Consider the following 21,110-nt stretch of genomic DNA (forward strand, 5'->3'; position numbering starts at 1 on the left):
ACTAGGTTATTTTTTTTTTATTTTAGTCAAGAAGAGAAGTGTGACATAAATTCAAGATTTTATTGAAATCATTTGGATGTTAAATGAACATAATAGCTTGGCGGTGAGGGAAGATTTTTAATAAGGCACAATAATGAGTTATACGAATAAACAGAAAGAATGAAAAGTGTTAACTGTGACATTTAAGTGGTTACATGATTTTAATTATTCTTTTGATAATAAGCAGTCTTGTGACGTTTATTCAAGGAACTGAAACCAGTGCCTCCCATGGAATTTGCAGGAGAATGAGAGCTTTGTTTTCTGCCTTCGGTAATTTAAAAAAAAAAAAAGAAGAAACAAATGAGCAGGAATGTAAGACTTTATAAAAAGTGCACCCCTCCACAAGAAAGGTGCAAAAGGGAGGCTGCGTTCAAGCACCAGGAGGAGAAAGGGAAAAGAATTTTCTTTCAAAAAAAAAAAAAAGAAAGAAAGAAAGAAAAAGAAAAAGAAGAGAAAAGTAGGCACCAGCACGCTGTTGTTTGTTTGTGGGACAGAGCAAGGATGGCCAGAAGAGCTAAAGCTTCAAGGAGGCCAGAAACCAGTGTGTGTGTGTGTGTGTGTGTGCTCCTCATTTGTTCTTGGCTGCAAGGGGTTTCCGGCTGATCTTTTTGGATTTGTCGTTATTCTTCTTTGGGGGTTCTGGGTTGGCTTGCATGTGTCTGCCGTAGAGGCTAAAAAGAGAGAGAGAGAGAGAGAGAGAGATGGGGGATAGTCATGAGCTCTGTTTACTAGTCTAAGTTTCCTAAGGACGAACTCTAAATATTCAGAAACGTTTGACAAGCCCAAAAGAGTTCTATTGATTCTGCCCCATCCACTCCAAGACTTGACAGTTTTACACATGCAAGCACAGACGTGTACTTATGTGTATACAGCCTGTATGGCAGTGTTCTATTGTGGACAAGGGTCTTGGTATTTTACCCTTCCTGGGCAGGGTGAGGGAAGACAGGATCTTCGGGACTGCTGAGAACAGGTTATGTACACCAAGCCCTTTCGGAGTTGCATTCTAAAAACCGTAGTGTTTTAAGTCTACAAGGACAAAAGATCCCCGGACGGAGAGACACTATCCATTTCATTAGAAGTGAGCGCCAATGCTCAGCCCGAGAGCCCAGGGGCTAGTTAATGTGACACAGAGCGGTGGTGTTGGAGATCGTGCTGGCTGCTCATGTGTGATTGATGGTGCAGGGATGGCCACCACACATCAATGCCACATTAATAAGTACCACTGATTAAATGTTGACAAAGTGCCCCACAATTACAGTGGATGGTATCCATCGTGCAAAGGATTTAACTGAGCGGTGGATAGTAATTAATCCATAATTTATGAGTGATTCTGATTAAACAGAATTAAAGCCACCCTAAAATAAATAGAGCTCAGCCTTAACTCCCTTTATTGACACAACTGTGTTTTCCAGAGTCCCATGCACATCTCAGCCCTCAGTATCTTTGGAGGAAAGGACTGGCCTCATTCCAGTCATTGCTTCTGCTATTGACTAATGGAACCAAGAGTCAGCCAAGAGACCTGCTTCTCTGTGTAAGGAGCCACTGGTTCTAATACCCACTCAAGGAGTCATCCATTCATTTACAGTTTGTCTCTGTGTATATTTACGAACTATTTTATGTACTGTATGCTGCTAAGGAAGGAGTCAAGGGCCACCAGACTCGAGGCAAGTGCCATACCTCGGAACGACACCCATTCCTCCTGGTTTTTAATGCTAACACTGTATGTCTATGCACTATGTGTAGAGCACAAGGATGCGCTTGATTGGCATCAAGACTATGGCTGACGGGCTGAGGGGAGGGCCTGGCAAACGGAGCTGTCCTCTGGGTAGGCAGCAAGCCAGGCACGAGTGTTTCAGTAGGTAACATGATGCTCTCTCTTTTGTTGCCTCCCAAGTGTCAGTTTAGAAACTGGTTGTTCCAACAGTGGCGAGGGAGAGGTCTGCCCTTACAGAACAGAGAATTCATAGGCGCTCATAGGAGATAGGAGATGGCGCCCAGAGCCAGGTGCAGGGACGAATCTCCAGGTAAAATGGAGTCATTTGCTTGTGTACAGGTTACAAGGGAACTTACAGAGGGATAGGCTTGGGCTCTTACAATTAGAAGCTCCAGAAGTTTGTGCTGACATAATGGTTAGGCTAGCCTGGACACCTGGGGTCCTGTAACCCAGTAGGAACTAATGATTTCATGGAGCACGAAACACATCCAATCTTAGTTCTGTCACCCAATTCCCATGTTGTCAATATCGCTGCCTATGTATTGCCTTGCCAGCATCTCTCCCAGAGACAAACATGAAGGACCTTGAACCAAAGCAGAGCTGTCTACCCTTCTCCTCACTTTAATCTGCACATTCGGAAACACGCTGTTCTACCAAATGGCCTTTGAAATCTCTTCTCCAGTGGCTGTTTTACCGGAGGCCACACATTTCATGCTCAGGGGCTCCAGGCTTCCCCAGAGGCCCCTTTTCTCTGAGGTCCTCTCATCTGGCACACAGCCAACATCTGACTTTGTTCTGCGTGTTCACAGGGCACCCCTGATCTCAGGATGGGTGGGTACACAGCTTTCTTATGCTTTTCCTTTGTCTTACAACCTCTTATCCCCACACAGGAAAAAGGAATATACTCGCTTGAATGCAAGACAACACCAGATTCGACTGATTATCCAAACCAGCGGAAACAAGACAGTTCATTCATAAGTGTTCTGGTTTTAAATGCAAAATTTCCTCAAAGGCTGTGTTTGAACACTTGATCTTTAGACAGTGGCACTGGGTTTTGGGGGGTGGGGAGGAGGGATGTCTACGGAACCATTGAGGCATGGGGCCCAGCTGGAAGACGTAAGCCATTGAGAGGAGATCTTTAGAATTATGGCCTGGGTTAGCATCTGGTCCCACTCTGCTTCCTTATCATCAAAATGTGAGCCAACCATGGCACAAGCTTTCGACGCTATGCCTTTCGCATCACGATGGACTGACATTTCCTGAAATCAAGAGACATAATGAATCCTTCCTTCTTTAAATTGTGTCTGTCAGGTATTCTGTCATAGCAATGAGAGAGGCTAACTAATATATATCACATGGAATTGCAGAACTAGTACAGTATCAGGAAAGGCGTGTCAACAACGAGAGGCCATGGAGGGTTAAAGAGAGCTCAAGTCGAGCCAGGACTTGACTGGCGTGGCCTGAATGAGGTGAGCCACATGGGCAAGCAGGACGTTCCCTAGGGGAGTGGGATCCGGAAAAGTCAGTTCTGAAAGAGAAGCAAAGCTCTCGTTCCTTTAGGGAAAGAACAGGAATGACCTGGTGTTTTAATTGCGGCCTTTGGTACTCAGTCCACGCTGTGTGTGCCTGGACTTCCTGTGGGCTTCATTGCAAGTCACTACAAAGGGCTGAGCAGTCACTGCAGATGTTTCGATCTGAGTTTTGACCCTTGATCAGTGCAGACTCTGAGCAAATGATCGGTAGCTTTCACCCCCCAATCCTTCTCCCACCCACCCTTCGCATGCCTCAGTTTCTTCGCCCGTAAGCGAGTGACTTTCCTTACAGGGTAGCAGGAGGCTGGGCGCGGCAGCAAGTATTTTGGAAGGAGGCAGAGAACGCTTTTGAAAACTAGGGCTTATGCGGTGGAGTTCTACTCAGAGTTTTTAATAAAGATGATCGCATGATTACCTTATTTTCATTAGGGGGTTTTCACTGACAAATAACACGCTATTCTCTATCAACGACAATGCTCGAACCACTCCAGAAGAAAGGTTTTTGATTCTCTTTGAAGAAGGCAAGCATGGCTGAGCTAAATGCATTTGCCCCACTTCCTCAGTGAGTCACTGAAGGGCTGGATGACGCCTCTGTCCCCTGTGTGATCCTTTAATTCCTCCAGCTATGTGGGCAGATGAGAGCCAGCTTAACCTGAGCAGCTCTCCCCACTGAGAGTCGAGGTAGGGCAGTAATGACATGTATCTCAGGGTCCAAGTTCTTGGGTACCATTCCTGGCTGTACCATTTATTATCCAGGGTGACCTCTATTTGCTAAGTGTGACAGACAGATAACTGGTCTGCAACAATTGGTGAGAACACCCTAATCCTTCCTTTAGGCCCTAAAGGAAAATCCAACCTTCCCTTCTTGTCTTGTTCATTTCTACTTCTGTACCTGAGCAGACCCAGCTGTCCCTCAGCCCTGGGTACCCTTTGTCACTTTCAAGATGGCACATTCCTTCTGTGCAGTATCCTACAGCGTCCAGGATCGAGGGTTCCTGGGGACGAGTACCAGCTGTGTGCTCCTCTCTTTGTTCTGTGCACCACTCTGATTCAAGTGCTGCACGGCCTTGGGACTGTCACTGAGTCACCTCAGTCTGATACAGTTCTCTCCACAGGATGAAAACAAAATTGCTCTTTAACCTTGGAGGGCTCCAAAAAAAGATGGCGTTAGACATACAGGGATGATCCTTTCTGTGTTGGCACATGATAGATACTGTAATGGCTGCTGCCACCTTTAATATCTCACAAGACTCGGGACTCGGGCTACCTAGCCAGCCCTAGCCAGCCCACTTTCTCTCTGTCCCTTTGACTTGTTCCGTTTCTCTGTCCCTTTCTGTCTCTACCTCTCCTCCCCCACCCCAACTGCTACACCAGAAGTGTGATGTGGAATCTATGCTGTGTCCATGTGCCCTTGGGTTCCCATTCTGGAAAAGACTCCAACAGGAACTGCCACCTGGCTATGCCAATTCGACAGTGGTGACAGAGACTAAGTCAAGATTACCTATGATGATACAGCTACTGTGGGCAAAGTGCTCAAGCAAGCTGGAGGCGGGGGCGGTGGTGTGCCTTTTGCAAAGAATCCTAGAAAAATCTCACTTCTGAAATCTGAAGTTTGTAAAAGATAAGTAGGAGATGGTTAATGAGCTTGGAAAAAACAAACAAACAAACAAACAAACAAACTAACTAACTAACAGAACAAAAAAACAACACCCCCCCCCCAAAAAAACAAAGAACGCTCTAAAGTGACAGAAAAAAAAAGCCATTTCTCTCCGAAGCCTGGCTAAGGCAGGCCCAAGTCAATTTCAAAGGCACAATCAGCCTGTGGATGCTCTAAGAACCACCTAGCTCAGAAACACAAGGGCCCTTCACCCTCATCTGGGAAGACCAAAACCAGAAGAAGTAAGCTATTCCCAGAGCTAACAGCAGAAGTTGCTCTGTGAGGACCATCTCCAGGGCTACCATTAGGAAAAGGTTCTGAAGACTTCTCTTGTCACCAGGTCCCTACCTTTAAGCGCAGTTTCATTGAAACGTGTTATTGAAGCAGTTGTACACCAACCACACACAGTCCACCTTTTAGTAGGTAAGATTGAATAGCAAAAAGTTCCAGCCTAATAAATGAGATTATTTTGCTATTGGTATTTTTAGTAAGCATTTTGAGATGTGTGATTTTCCCTTACTGATGTATGAGTTCTACAGAATAGCAATGCTTCTGGTCTTAAAAACAAAACAAAACACCACACATATTCTTGCATTGTTAAATCCTACAGTCTTCTTCTGTGACCATCTCTTCGAGTGCTGTCACATGAAGACCACTATCTATGGACCATACAACTCCTTCCAGGAGGTTTTCTCTCTTGGCTACAAAGCACTGTCCAGGAGTCCCCTTAATACCTCTCTGGAGGCCTCTTCTGTCCCATGTCTGTGCTTTTATTTCTCTGTATCATCTTCTACAGAAAGATCATCTAGTTTCAGAGCTCCAATGACTATGGCAAAGGTTTCAAGCCACCTGGAGAATCAGCTGCCCAATGTAGCAAAGCAGGTAAGAAACTCCAAAGAGCCTCCTCCAAGGAGTTCTAATAACATCTTGGAAACCATGCATCTAGAAGACAGTCAATTTCATTAAGGTATTTGGAGAAAAGTTGGGGTTAGGGAGATGCGCTGTGCTTAAAAAGTGCTTGCTTTCTGGATAAACCTAAGTACAGAAGTTCAGCTCTCCAGAGGGAACCCATATAAAGGTGGTTTAACTAATTCCAGAGGTTCAAAAGAGGAGGCGGCTGATCCCCAGAGCAAGCAGCTTAACTAGATTAGTTTAAGTACAGAGATCTGAACTCAACTGAGAGAACCTGTCTCCATCGATAAAGAGGAACACAGTCAATGTCAACCTTGCATCTCCATACATTAGCCCATACACATGGACACCCACACATACACACATGCACATATTAAAGGGAAAAGTGTCACTAAGGCAATCTGAGGCCTGACAGTGGTGTTTTACCAGCTCTCATTCCGTTAGGAATCTGTGCTTGCTTTCGTTCTGGATGAGCTGTGTTATCATTACCCAGAATGCTGGCCTGGGTCCTATCTACAAGTCAGTCAGTTCTCAACCTTACTTTGAGGCTTCCCCACTGTTTGCTGTTCTTCCATCAGCCTCATTCTGCCTCCAGGAAGCATGCTGGGGTTTGCTAGGCTCTCACCATTAAGTCCTGGCAGACACAGTGACTCCCGCCCCTGACTCGTTATTTTAAGGCATCAGTAGAATGGCTTGTGATACCATGCTCATGGTGCTGTGGCTTCCACATACTCATTATTTTCACTGGCCCAGCCACCCTTCTTATCTGAATGAGAAGACTGACACTTTCCAACTTCAGGCTTGGGTCAACCCAGACAATTATTCCAACCTGACTAAGTTATCTTTCCCTAGATCATTTCCAGCCTTGTCTTCTTAACAAGAGGACCATGCTTTCTTTTTGAGAGTGGGGAATGCAAACTTTACTTCTTTTGTGTTCTGTATACTCAAGGCACACTAGAAACACATTGCGTGTGGTGTAAATATTGTGTTTCAGAATGCCAGGTATACGCGAGGCACAATATGCTACCGCAAAGTCGTTTGCTTGTGTCATATGCCTCTCTACTGTGGTTTGGGGCGTTTCCATGGAAAACACTTACACGGACTGAGAAAAGAATAAAATTTAAAACCTGAGTAGATGGCCGGCAAAAATAATGAGAAGTAATTTTGCTTATAATCTGTAATCTGATGGCAGAATGCTAAATTCAGCATCTCTACACATAAATCTGTGGACAAGGTGTGAAGCCTGGATTATTAATAAGTATTTGTGATATTTTTATTTATCTCGTCTAGCAGCTGTGAGGGACTGGTGACAGAATCTTAGCACATAAATTGCTGAGTTCTGGAGGAAAAAGAAAAATATATATATATGACCATTCTCCAGTTCCTAAGAGAAGTCTCGTTAATTCAAAACGCTATGGTTTTCTTTTTCTTTGTGAGAGATGCTCCCACATGATCTCACTAGCGGCACTCTAGGTCTTGCACCTCTTCCCCACCATTTCTCCCAGTGTTTGCTGTTCTCAACACAGTGGGAAAAGAATGTACAAACGCACACGTGTGTGCAGCACCTAGACAAGCAGCCCAGAGGAATATGCGACGTTCTGCCAAAATACAACAGTTAATAGAAGGCGGAATTGATAGCCCTCCACACGTTCCAGCCTCGCTCTCTGCCCCACTGGAGGGGAGAAGAGTACATTCTGGGCAGAGCAAAACCAACAATCCCGGGCACAAAGGATGCTCATTAAACTTCATCATCCTGTCTACTCTAATGATGCTTTTACTTAATAAAAATTCCCCGAGCAGTCGAGAGGATATCAGGCAAGGTCTTTGGTTATGTATCAGAGGTCCGAGCTGTCACCGGCAAGCATGCAGTTCAGGAGGGATGCTCCCTGGGGAAGGAGGAGAAACAGCTTTCACGGAATACATGCAGGGGAAATCAATAGCTGCAACTTGCTCCGCTGCTTAAGCATTTAAGAAAATAGGTAATCCTTTTAAATTAAACCGCAAAGTGCTAAATGTGGCAGTTTCCAAACTGAACTCAGAGGTGAAAGGAAAGAAGCCAAGGACACAGGGAAGTTCCCCTTTTCTAATAAACACTGCATCTGGAGGGACCGATTTTTGAAAGAAAAGAAAGAATTCATAAACACGAGGAGTGGAACAAGGAGCCACCTTTTCGAGGACCGTTTGCTCATCTCAAAATTATCCTTCAAGATCGCCGCTATGAAAACCCAGTACCTTGAATCTGGCTTTAAAAGTTAAATAGTAATTTTCCAAAGAGATTTGGGAACATGGATGCCTCGGTGCTAATAAAATAAAATACCACAAGCTACTGTGACATTTTGTTCATATTCTATAAACCACCTTAAACTTCCTGTTCTGCCAACACAGAATTACCAAGTACATGGGGATTACAATAGTTTGGACCAACACTGAGGTATCACTCTAAAACCTGAATATATGGGAAATGAGGCTGTCCTTTGTGTGTTAAATGATAAATCAACACGAAGTGAATCGAAGCAGGAACATGACAAGTCACCCAAAACAGCACCACCATAGTCCCTAGGCCAATGAGCTTGACTGTGAAATAAACCCAGAGAGACAGAAAGACTGTGCACAGAAATAGTGGTCATCAACTGAAAAACCGGGCTCAACTGGGGAGTGAGGGAGCTCTATACCTCCAGAGAAAGGCAGCAGGGACCAGCAAGCTGTATTCTGCACACACCCAAGAAGGATACTACCCCCACAGTGAAGCAGGGCTATCAAGCACAATGCTGAACTTGCCCTGAACTCATGGACCCAGGCCTGCCTGCCCCAGCCCCTGGTTACCACCCCATACTCTGCAATCACTTGTCTTAGTTAGGGCTACCATTGCTGTGATGAAATACCGCAATCAAAAAGAAATTCAGGAAGGAAACGGTTTACTTCTTTCACAGTTCCACAGAACATATTCTCAGTGAGGGCAGGAGCTCATACAGGGCAGGAACCTGGAGGTAGGAGCTGATGCAGAGGCCATGGAGGAGTGCTGCTTACTGGCTTGCTCCTCCTGGCTTGCTCAGTCTGTTTTCTTATAGAACCCAGTTCCACCGGCTCAGGGACAGCACCAGCCACAATGGGCTGATTGTGGGTTTTACTGATTGGGAAAGACCTGCCCAAGTGATCACTAATTAAGAAAGTCCTATATCTTATGGAGACTCCCTCTTCTCTGATGACTCCAACTTGTGTCAAGTTGACGGAAACATAGGAAGTACAACTTCCCTTCCTCATCCCACTGAGCTCTTGTCTTCTTCAGACTATCCTCTTGTCTGGAGTTCTTCCCAAGTTCGTCCCTAGAAAGGCACATCACCATGATTGTTGACAGATGAAGAAGTCACAGCCATGGGAAGCTTAGATACCTTGATGAGAACCTACCAACTCTGAGGATGCTGCTGGTTTGGGGGGAGGTCACTTGACTCACAGGTCCATCTTAGTCTGTCAAGGTGCCTCGTTGCCTTGGCTGAGCTAACTGGATGATAAATGGACAGGTGGTCTATGGCAGCCAGCCAGAGAAACAGGCCTAGAGCCCAAAGAAACGTCCTTACTTTCTTGTTTTTCTTGAGTAATAAGAAGAGTCCAGATCAGCTGGTACCCCACGCTGGCCTAGTGTGACAGGGGACCACCTAGAAGAGAAACAAACTGAAAAGACAGACCGTGTCCAGTGCTATTAATTGACTCCACAGACCATGACATGCCTGAAACCCACTGGCTGGTCTTACTATAAGACTGCCTCTTCCTCTTGGGCTTACCATCAAAGCGAGGGTGTGTGCTGACACTCACTCATTGATTCTTCAAAGTGTGGATTCCTGAGCCAGGTCTTCTTGGCTACCATTTTCATTGACGACATAAGCTTCCCTTTCACTGTGTATTGCAATAATGTTATGTTGTTTATATGATTACTATTGCTTCTTGTCCCGTCCAACAGAAGACAAACACATAGAGGGTAAGAACCTCTTCTTTACCCAGTAATGATCCTCTTGGCTGACTTAGACTCATTAGGAGAGAGCGCTTAGTGTGTTTGTAGACCTGCCCAGGGAGGTTTTACTGTGTCAGAAGGACTCATGTTAAGTGTGGGAAGCACCATCTCATGGGCTGGGGTCTCAGACTATGCAAAAAGGAACCACTGACAGAGGCAGGTGAGTGTCACGATTCTCTCTTTGCTTCCTGATCCCTAGAGATGTGATCAAGCATCTCATGACCCTGTTACTACAGCCTTGATCCACTCCTGTTGGCAAGCCTTCTCCACAGTGATGGAATGTTCCCTCCAACTGAGCCAAAACAAGTCCTTCCTCCTTTAAGTTGTCAGGTTTCTGGCCAGAGAGAAGAAAAATGTCTGATAGCCGGTAGTATGTTATAGACACACTGTAAATGCCTGCTGACTGAATGAAAGCATTACTAGGATAATCAAAAACATCCCACTGTTGGGGTGAATTTACAGATAGATCATGACTGCCTCTGGAATAAAATTATGCCTAAGTCGCTTTTGTTTTTCAAGTTCCTGTGCCCAACAGACAGCAAGAAATATCTTATGGAGAGAAAGATCGTGGAACGTGTATGTAATGGAGAATTGTTCACACCATGGTGGACAAGAAGCAGAGGGTCTGGCAGGACCCTGAAGTTGCGTATAATAGTAATATGCCCGTGTCTAGTGACCTATTTCCTTCAGCTAGGATCTGGTTCCTAAAGGTTTCACAGCTTCCCAAAATTATGCCATCACATGGGGGAACAGGTGGACCAAACCAGAGCCTATGGGGTCACCTCAGCACCACCTACAACACGTTCTTTGTCTCTGTAGCTTACAAAGCACTTCAGTTATACAAACTCCCATAACCACAGCACATGAGATGAAACTTCACAGGGCTGACGTCCATCTCAGAGGTCCACCGTGTGCCAGATTATATTGTGGCATGATGCCTGACGTTGAAGACAATATTGTATTATTTTTATTCTTCCTTCAGCATTGGGTGAGGTAAATCACTTCTACTTACAAACCGCAAGACAAGAGCAAAAGCAAAAGCAAACAACTTCAGTGATTAAAACCGAAAGGTCTACGGCTACAGAGTATGTATGGTGGTTTATCTGCATAGCTACCACCCACAGGACTTTAAGCAAAAGCAGGGAGAGGCTGCTAGTGCCTTCTGCCCCGGCTCTGGCATAGCCAGGCTCCTCCTGTAAGCTCTTTCGTGGGTCTGGCCACTGGCATCTCTGAAGTGTGGCAAAACAAGTCAATGCTGCTTTCCCATCCAAGATCCCAACTTTTGAGCGCTAGCAGACGTTAGCAACAGTGGATGGGTGAAGCTCTTGGTGGACGAGGGGATCTACTGGGAGTAGGATGAGGTATTTGAGGTCAAGGCATCAACTGTGACAGTAATAATGTAGACACAACAGCTCAAAAAAAAAAAAGATGAATCTTTGGATTTCACCTTCCTTTATTCTTGATTCGCATACATTGAGTTTTAAGGGAAGAAGCATACTCAAGAAGACGTTGGTAAGATACTTCTGGCCTTGATCTACTCTGAAGATTGTTTATCATGCAATACTCTATTTTTGCTTTGAAATTGTATTTTTAAGAGTCTCAGGAAGTTACAGTTTAAAGAAGAAAGAAGGCAAAAAAAAAATGCCCTACAGGATTACAGGTTAGGCTGGCTGTGCACCAAGATCTGTTAGAGCCCAGGCATCAGTGAGGAGCGCTGAGGAGACACGGAGAAACAGTGTGAAGAAGGGTGTGAAGAAGGGCTAACTCTCTGGACTTGGTTCTTTGTGGCTGATGCCCCCAACAGGCGAAAACTGTTGCTGTTGGTGGGAAGGAAAGAGCTGATGCTTGTCACAACAGCCCCTTTGGATCCAAAAAGCTCGAGTGTTTCATCGAAGAATCTCACCCACAAAACACCCCTGGAAGGTGTTAGAACATTCCATGTGCAGATGGTGAATGTGAGGTGGAGTAAGAGAGTGAGGTGGAGATGCCAGAGGCACAGGGGCTGTGTGGAGACTCCTCCCAGCTCAATGCGATAGCATGGGACAGAAGATCTTAAAGGGAGCGCACACACAGAAGGAGCGTGCAAACACAGCAGCCCACATTCCGGAGCAGTCAACTCCAGGGATGGCGGGTCTGTAGAACAGAAGGCAGATTCTACAGAACAAGAGAGGACATCATAGTCAGACCTCATGAGGAGGGGAAAATAAAAACCTTCAAATGATCTTAGACACACATTAACTCTGCCATGTCTATCGAAGCTCACTACTTTTTAATGTCTTTTTCTTGATGAAGTATTTTCTCCATGAACTTCCAATAAAAGATGAAAACAAAAGCACCTGAGAATTAAAAGAAAATTAAAACTATTTCTTTTCTATACAGATTAGCCATGCCTCGTTCCCGTGACAATAGGTGGCTCGTGCCTCCAAAGCATATTGCTTGTCTGTCTGTCTGTCTGTCTATCTATCTGTCTGTCTGTCTAATCCTGACAAGGAGTGCTCTCTTATGGAGTTACCTTTTATTAAGGTGTGTGTGTGTGTGTGTGTGTGTGTGTGTGTACACATGTACAGGTATGCTTGTGGATGTGGTGTGTACATGGTGAGACCAGAGAATAATCTTGGGTATTGTTATTCAGAAGTCATTGACCTTGTCCTTTGAAACAAGGTTTCTCATTAGGATCAAGGGATCAGCAATTAGGCTAGGCTGGCCTGCGAGTGACTCTTGGAAATCTTCCTGTCTCTGCCTCCACAGCACTGGGGTAGAAGTACATGCTACCCTGGCTGGCTTTTTTTTATGTGGGTGCTAAGGACTGAACTCAGGTCCTCACATCCTCACGCTTGTGCATCAAAAACTTTGACAACGGACCCTACACCCTCAGTCTGACATGTAAACGCACAACAGGCTGTATTCCATTTCCTTGTGGAATCTGGCTTGAAGCAGAGAGCCTATATATACTTAGTACACTGTATGCTTTGAGAGAGAAGAGGCCAGGGGATATGACATTTCCACGTTCAGCATTGTATGGAAACTAATTTACAGAAGACTCGAAGAAGCTATTCTGAAAGTCATCTATAATTCTTGGTGACTGGGTAACCTTGAACAAGTCACTCAACCTGAGAGGTCTTTCTCATCTGCAAACTAGGCTTGAGATCAACAGTATATATCTAGGGCTGGAGAGATGGCTCAGTGGTTACGAACACTGACTGCTCTTCCAGAGGTCCTGAGTTCAATTCCCAGCAATCACATGGTGGCTCACAATCACTTGTAATGGAATCTGATGCCCTATTCTGGTGTGCCTGAAGCCAACTACAGTGTAATCATATAAATAAAATAAATAAATCTTAAAAAAAAAACCCAGTATATATCTAAAGATGAAGTCTTTCTCATCTGTAAACTAGGCTTGAGGTTAACAGAACATGTCTCGAGGGGTGGTCACGAGGATGAAATAACACCAAGTACTGAGAAATTAGCAGACACTAGACAGGTACTGGAAATCCGGGCTGCTGAACACTGTACTCAGAACTGGGGTTGTCCATTCTAAACTTGGGCGAGACCACAGACTTGCAAAGATCCCTTATGTTCGTCTGCACCAAGTTTTAACACAAAACATAGTTTCTTTCCAGAGAGATATTTTAAAAGATGTTGTATTATGTATGCCTGAGGAAAATAGGAAACGGTGGAGAATACACAGAAGGTCCTTGGAAGTAAAACACCCGACAAGTTCAGTCACTCTTTGAGGCTCCTCTTAGTACTACAAAACCACCCTAGTTAGTGCTAAAGGCACTCTGGCAATCCACTGTGCGGAAGGCTCTGTCCAGGGTCCTGAATGGGCATCAGGCCAGGACTAATTGAAAACATGAGGAGGGGACTGGGTCCATCTTCAGTCGTCCTCTCGCTTCAGTCCTCCCATTCACAGGCCGAGCTGTTCTAGAATCTATTCAGAAGGGACTCACATTATGTAAGAGTCAATAATCTTTATGGTAACTCCGCAGTGAAAGTGTCATTTGTTGTAATGAACACTGATCATAAGTTAAGCCCCTAGCTACTCTCTCTGTTATTTTTCATTATACTGTTCCTTGCTCTGTTATATTTCAGGAGTACTGGGGGAATTTATCCAGCTCTACGTGCTAGTCAGCTCTTCGTTACCCAGATTCCATTCTGCTGAGATGTTCTGCAGTGATTTGCAAACGCACAGCTTCCTAAGGAAATGCATCAGACACTGGTTATGTGCTCTCCTCTGCTGATGCCAGCAGGCAGTCTTCCCTCTTCTCCCCCCTTTTTTTCCTGGTTATTTGTCCCCTTAATTTGCCATTTTCCTCTCTATTTATCTCCCACTCCATTCACAGTACAGTTCTCCGGGCCCAAATCTGAGAGTATTAACAATGCGTTGCTGGGTATATATTTTTTCCCGGCAGTAATAACTCTTTGCTCAATTCAGCTCCAAGAATAATGTTTCTGAAAGCATCATTGCCTTGCCTATAGCTCACACTTGCAAGCCCTGCTCTGCTCATACGACTGGTCTTCCCTGCTCTGGCTGCTTCAAAAGACACCAACTCCAAAAGGCAGGTCAGCAAAGGAAAACTGGAATGTTTCCTTCCTTCCTTCTTCCCTCCCTCCCTCCCTTTTAAAAAGCCAATATGAAGCATTCATTTAGTATGAGAGTAAAATTTCCATACGCCTCTGTGCCTTGTGCTCTTGGAACTGCTTGTAGGTAGGCTGCGATTACCCAGGGGGACCACACCACTGCAATGGCTTGGAGATCACTGGCCAGCACAAAGGCACGGAGCCCTCATGGATTCATGCCCAGCATCAGCCCTTTGGCTACAAACACCAGTAGACCCCGTAGCTGTAACTGGGCACAGGGGCCTGAGTTTGTCACCGCCAGACAGCAAATAGAGTTAGTTTTCATTGGACTGCTCTTCGCCTCTGTTTGCCAGGGTGCCAGAGAAGTAGTTAAAATATTAACAATAAGAAAACAGCACCTAGAGGCATCCAAGATCCTGTCACTCCACTGTGGCTAACATTTTAGGGCAGATTCTGCAGGCAACCTCCGTCAATGAACTGAAATGTATGCAGGCAAGCATGTTTCAAGAATGGCACGTTCTTGTTACAATGTGTTCTCCCTGAGACACATGACAGAAAAGCGGTGGAGAAGCCTTTATTACCATTTCCACATCTCTTTAAACACAACCTGAACAGCCCCTCTCCCTGGACAGATGGCTCTTACCACCCTGCAGACCTCCTTGGAGGAGAAAGGAGGAGTGTTTCTATTCTTTTCCCTTTCACCAGAGGCCATCCACGTTGGCCACTGGATACATTCTATTCTAGGTTGAGGACAGTGACAGGAGGGTAGTGCAACTCTTCAAATTCTAACATTAGAAGAAGTGTCCGTCTGCCAAGACGATGGGAGGAGAGAGCTGACTCCCACGTGCACACTGTGGCATTCCCCCAGCCTCCCTACACTCACACTGAGTGCAATTTAAAAAGGCACTATAGACCCATGGCTCTCACGGCTTCTTCTCTGAATGAAACTTTTTCTGCGTTTACATCCAAGCAAGTCACAGCCATGGCACCAAGTGTGCACCCTCAGATGTCTGGAAGTTCGGAGCTTCAGAAGTTTAGATTTAAAAGGCTTAAAGTGAAGGCTGGAGACAGTTCCTACAGTTACACACGGGTATAACCTTCTTGAAAAGCTGGTACTCAATGAAAATAAATACAGAAACCCCAAAACTACAACAGCAGAGGTTGAGGAAAGAAACGTGTATCAAACTCAGCTCCCCAGGATGAATCCAAGTCTATAAAGGCTAAGCCTTCATACGTGACCCTGCCTGAGGCTCAAAGGTAAAGGTCCCTTGAGAGAGTACTTTTAAGTACTCTACAAGAGACGGTAGGTACAAGGACTCAGGCAAGTCTGTGAAGGTTCGTGGAAAGCTGCAGGTTTCCAGACTCAGATCACTGCGGGAAATGACCCAGGGCATGCTAGTGGCGGCTTAAGAGATCTGAAAATGGATAGATAGAACTCAACGAACTGGTCAACCAGGTATAAAATTGCTAGAAAGCTGCACAGTAATTCATTCATCCGGCTTGGGAAAAGCCTTGTGACCATAAACACTCTACAGACATAAAAGTGGAATTGGGGGTGGGGTTTGGGGTTAGTTACGTCATACCCCCTTCAGTTACTAGTGATTCCCCAAACTAGAATTCAGTGTATCTTGATAAATCGATGTCAAAAGAGACTTAGGGCTCCAGGATGTAGACCCAGGATTTCCGGTACCTCAATAGTGTTCTAGGCACTATTTTTTTTTTTATCAGCAAGCTGAGTGATCAGGGCAGGTGTGCACAATACCCTGAATCCCCTGATGAGGGTGCTAGGTGGTGTGTGCTTCTGTGTGGAACTCATATGCTGATGTGCGAGTCGTGTGTCAGCAGTACTAGAGGAGAGACTGAAGACCTAACCTGACATCCCAGAACCGATCCATTATGTCCATTCTTGGCCCCATGGCTTATTTTTACTCTGCTCAGCTCTGGGCAGCTGTCTACTGCTCTCTACCTACTGGGAATCTAAACCCCACTCCCTTAGAGGCCAGTTCTTCTCACCTTGACAATTCCCGTTCTCGCCTTTGACAATTTTTGCCCATGGTTCCCAGTCTCTCCTCTCAATTCCAACTTTGCAGACTGATGGGTGACCCTCAACACCGGTTAAGGAAAAAAAGGGCACCCTTCCATTGCATATGCATGAATGTATTCATGTGTCTCTGAGGGTCCCACTAGATATCCACATAGATGAGAGCAGTGTCATGACTACTTAGGAAAGTTATCTGATTCTCCTGCCCCTTCAACTTGACACTTCTCTTCATCCTGCTCATAGTGCTCAGGGGAGGCTCTGACCATCTGGATTAGCGGCCCTCCGTGCGCGCCACAATTAGGTGGAGGTTCTGGAGGCAGAGACAGCCCCTTATAAATCTCTGTCTGCTGAGCCTGGTCCTTTGCACACAAAGTACACACAACAGATACTGGATCACAGGCTGATTGATTAAAAGAGCCTCCGACTTGCTCCCGTCCCAGGTTCATAAGAAGAAATATACCATGAAACTGAAAGATACAGCTGGCGCCCTAATTAATATTTGTCACTTGGCGGCTCTTAATTAAGAAGTCTAAAATGAAGACCCACCTTTCTCCTGTGCCAAATGGGTATCACCTTCATCCGTATTGGACGAGACTGCAGCTTCATTTTTTGCTGCTCCCCCCCCCCCCAGCCTTGCCAGATGGGAACATTAGCCACACGGTATTTATTAATATAATAAACAAAGAAAAGTGCAGAGTCTTGGGGGAATTCAGGCAGAAGTAGACCCTGACATTCTTTCAACACAAGCTTTGCATAGAAGGTGAAAGAAACTTTTCCTTCCTATTTCTAGGAGGGAGTGAGTGATGTTTGAGGCAGGAGGCAGACTCTGTTACCAATACTGATGATTTCCTATCCCCTGGGGGCCTTCTCAAGTCCCCTTAAGTCTATCCTTTCATAGTCTCATGAAAAGACCCACCAGTCCTTGCCTCCTGAAAACACTGGGGCACGCACTTTTATAACTGGGAAAAAAATCTCAAAAGAGCAAACTTACCATCTTCCTAAACATGGCCACAAAGTCATTGAAGGTAGCAAGGCAGGGTCCCCAGTCACTGGAAACCACACTGTACATTCCTAGGTCAGTGCATGAGCCTCAGCAGTTATCAGTGTCTTTTGGAAAGGACCGGAAATGGCCATCTGTAGGCAACCAACACCATTATCCTTCTGAGAGTGCCTTCTCCTACTCTCGAAAATGAGCAAAATAGGGCCTGCAAGACGGCTAAGTAAAGGCACCTGCCCTAAACTGTGGAAGGAGAGAACTGACTCACTCTCACAAGTATCCTCTGACATCCACATCTGGGCTGTGGCACACACATACCCACTTACTCACTACGTGTGCACGCGAAATAAACAGGTTCAAATGTAGTGAAAACGACCTTAATTGTTTGATACATTTTTTTCCTCACTTACGTAATGTTTGAGCAAGCGGCTGGAGATGAAGGAGAGGTGTGTGGGCAGTATCTGCATGGTAGAACCACTCCCTCCTGATTAGGGTCCGCTCCAGCTCTCGGGATCAGGGAAAACAGCTCATACCTGGGAGTCACAGTGATTTTGGAACTGGGATCAGTTTCTCATAGGCTAGGAGAGGTGGAGTAAGGGCCAGGATCGAGCTTCCCGATTTGGGTAAAGGGATTCAACACAATTGTACTGCGGAGGTTGGAGCACTAGGCACCATCTACGGGAATCCGGCATGGAGGTTACTAAACTGTGGGCGTGTGGTATTCTCTAATCAGCTCTTGTAGTTGTTCAAGAGGACCTACAGAATCGCCTGGGTTCCTCTGTGGCAGTGATGGCCTGTCTTGATGTACCCAGGAGGACGGAAGGGAGGGTTAGGTCCGCACTAGCCTGAATCTGCATCTACTCCTTTTTTGCCTTTGTGCCTTGGAGAAAGAACTGAGGCTTCCTTTAGTTGCTGGTGTCTATAAGCGTTAATGTTGCTATCACCATGATTACAACACCTGACCTAGGCACTTTAAAGAAGGGAAGCATTAGTTCACCTCAGGGTTTCAGAGGGCTTCATTCCATCCTGGTGGAAAAGGCACAGTGCACCTAAGTTCACAGCAGCAGGAGTGGTTGGTGGGGTCCATCCCCACCAGTGTGAACCAGTACACACAGGACAAATCAGTATTCGGGGGTAAGCATAACACAACTTTAAAAGGTCTATTGCATGTGACCCATTTCTTCCATTCAGCCCTACCTTCTGGTGGCTCCTGTCACACAAACACATCAGGTGAGGAGTAAGCACTTAAAACCTGAGCCTATGCCCCACACACACTTCAGGTTCAAACTGCCAGAGCCTCCCTGTCTCACAAGATGGCTATAGTCTTTTGCAGACTTTCTGGAACCCTCAGGAGCAAGACACTGAGTGGCCTTCCAGGTTGCAGGATATCCCAGTGTCCCACTAAATATGAATGCAGCCAAAAACCCTGCTTCTAATTGCTTGGGAATCAGAATGTAAGTTAGCAGAGTCTAAATGTCTGACGTGCGAAGGCAAAGCATTTCCTACCCCATGGTGGCCCACGAACTAGTTACTCAGAAATGCAAATAGTGGGCAAACTGAGGTGAAGCTGGCCTTTGTTTTATTCACTCTGGGGACCAAGAATTGTGTGCCATTGTTTAAAGTCCTGTGACGGACAGCATGTCTGCCTGTAGGATCGGAGTCATTCATGCCGCATGTCTCCAACAATCTGCAGTTAGAGCTGACAGACCCCCAGGATTTCTATGCAGATATAAACATGTATTTACCCAATTCTTGAGTAGAGCCAGGAGCAACATTTTATCTCCTGAGTGCATGCAATGATACACTCATTACATGTGGACGGTCAGGCATATTATCTATGTAAACTGTACCAGGGTGAGAGAGGCGAGACCAAGGTACTTGTGACTGAGGGATGCTGGGAAGGTTCGGGGAAGAGAGGGAGCCACACGGTACTGAGTACAGAGCTGCAATAGCAACTGGTCAGGAGACGAGGTCACTACTAAGACCACCAATATTATCAGTAACTCTCCTTTCTGCCTCATGTTGCTTGACAAACCGCTGGCAGGAAAATGAAATTTACTTTCTGCCTCTCTGGATCTTCCATCCAGAAGTAAGGGAAACAGCAGTGAAGGGCATCTTGTCTGAATTCGAAGGAGATGGATCACGCGTGGCCCAGAGCCCAGAAGGGAGGGAGATTATTCCCAATAGCCGCGGTAGTTAGAGGATACTTCATTATCCTGTCCGTTACAAACCACTCAAGACACATATTTATTGACGACAATCTGCCAATTGATTAAACATCTCAATACATGAACCTGACTTCACATTAATTAGCAGTTTGTTGACCATGACCTTAGACGCTGGGGTAGACACTTTTGACAATTTTTACATTTGCCTTGGCTTCTTTAACCTTCTGCAAACTGCCACACACAATCCACCTTCTTCTAAAGAAGCTACGTTTCTGTTTCACTGGTTAAATAGCCTAAGCTGGGTGCAAGAAGTTTAACATTTGCTTTTCACTTGGGCTACAGAAAATGTAGATTTAATGAATAGCTCCACCAGACAGGCGGAGAAGGCATTTGTTGACACCTGACGAACATCCCTAATCAACAACAAAGATAATGAATTATGGTACGCTGTGCCCATATGACTTTCCACCTTGGGGCTGGGAAGCTACAGGGGACGGAAAGGCTGCTGGCTTATGTTCAATATGGGAAGCTTGACAAAGCTGGCTTCAAATTTGTAAGTTTCCCTCTTCTCTCTTTTTATTAATTCCTTCATTTTATTAATTGAGTCTTAAGGTTTGACCTTTCAAAATTCTCCAACAAATTCTCCAAAGGGGGTGGGCTTTGGTTTTTTTTTTTTCCATTTAAAGAAGAGAATTAAGGTAATAAAAATCTTTTTTAGCTTTCCAGCTTCTCTTGTGCTTGGGTGGGGTCCAGTGAGTTCCATTTGTTTCTCAAATGCTTGCCCCTTGGCCAGGGCACAGTTCCCACCGTGCAGTGACACACCGAGTGCTCACCACTGTCCCGCAGAATGTGCACGGGTAAGGGGCTGAGAGACCACTCAGTGGATCAGGCACTTGTGCGAACACGAGGACTAGATCTGGGATCCTTGGAACCCACATAAGAGTTAGGCAGACCTAGCAGCCCGCCTAGGCTCTAGAGGGGGAGACGGGTCTCAAAGCAACTTGCCTCCCTAGACTAACCAATCAGTGAGCTCCAGGTTCACGGTGGAGTCTCCCTTAGAAAATAAAGTGGAGAGCAATGAAAAACAAAACAAAACAATGCGCTCTCTCTTTTCTCTCTGCTCTTTCTCTTCTTTCTCTCGCCCCTTCCCCTTGTCTAGTTTCTTCATTAAATCTCTCCACGTGGAAAAAAACCAACAACATCTGATGTCAACCTCTGGCCTTTACACAGGCACTTCATTCCTGTACACACACCTGCACCCAAACATGTGTGAACACACAGACATACCACACACACACACACACACACACACACACACACACACACACACATGCACGCACGCATGCACGCATAAACAAATATACAAGATTGTATACCTAGGAGCAGGACAGACATGTGGCACTTGCCAAAGTATAGCATATTCTGGAACTTTTATAGCTGTTGCGCATGTTCAGACTAAGGGG

At 45.5% G+C, this 21,110-nt stretch overlaps 1 protein-coding gene across 8 annotated transcripts in view; it reads right to left on the reverse strand.

Moving 5' to 3' along the window:
- Rsu1 (Ras suppressor protein 1) overlaps positions 1–21,110 on the reverse strand; it is a 248,280-nt gene that overhangs the window by 60,019 nt on the left and 167,151 nt on the right. The window contains exon 9 of one of the 8 annotated variants that reach the window (NM_001109404.1): positions 1–710. The exons of 5 other annotated variants lie outside the window; for them this stretch is intronic. In NM_001109404.1, coding sequence (NP_001102874.1) covers positions 608–710 — 103 coding nt within the window. In that variant the 3' untranslated portion in view covers positions 1–607. 2 more of the 8 variants (XM_039096062.2, XM_039096065.2) reach the window with 2 other exon arrangements.

Source organism: Rattus norvegicus, chromosome 17 (genome assembly GCF_036323735.1).
Source record: "Rattus norvegicus strain BN/NHsdMcwi chromosome 17, GRCr8, whole genome shotgun sequence".
Classification (NCBI taxonomy): Eukaryota; Metazoa; Chordata; class Mammalia; order Rodentia; family Muridae; genus Rattus; species Rattus norvegicus.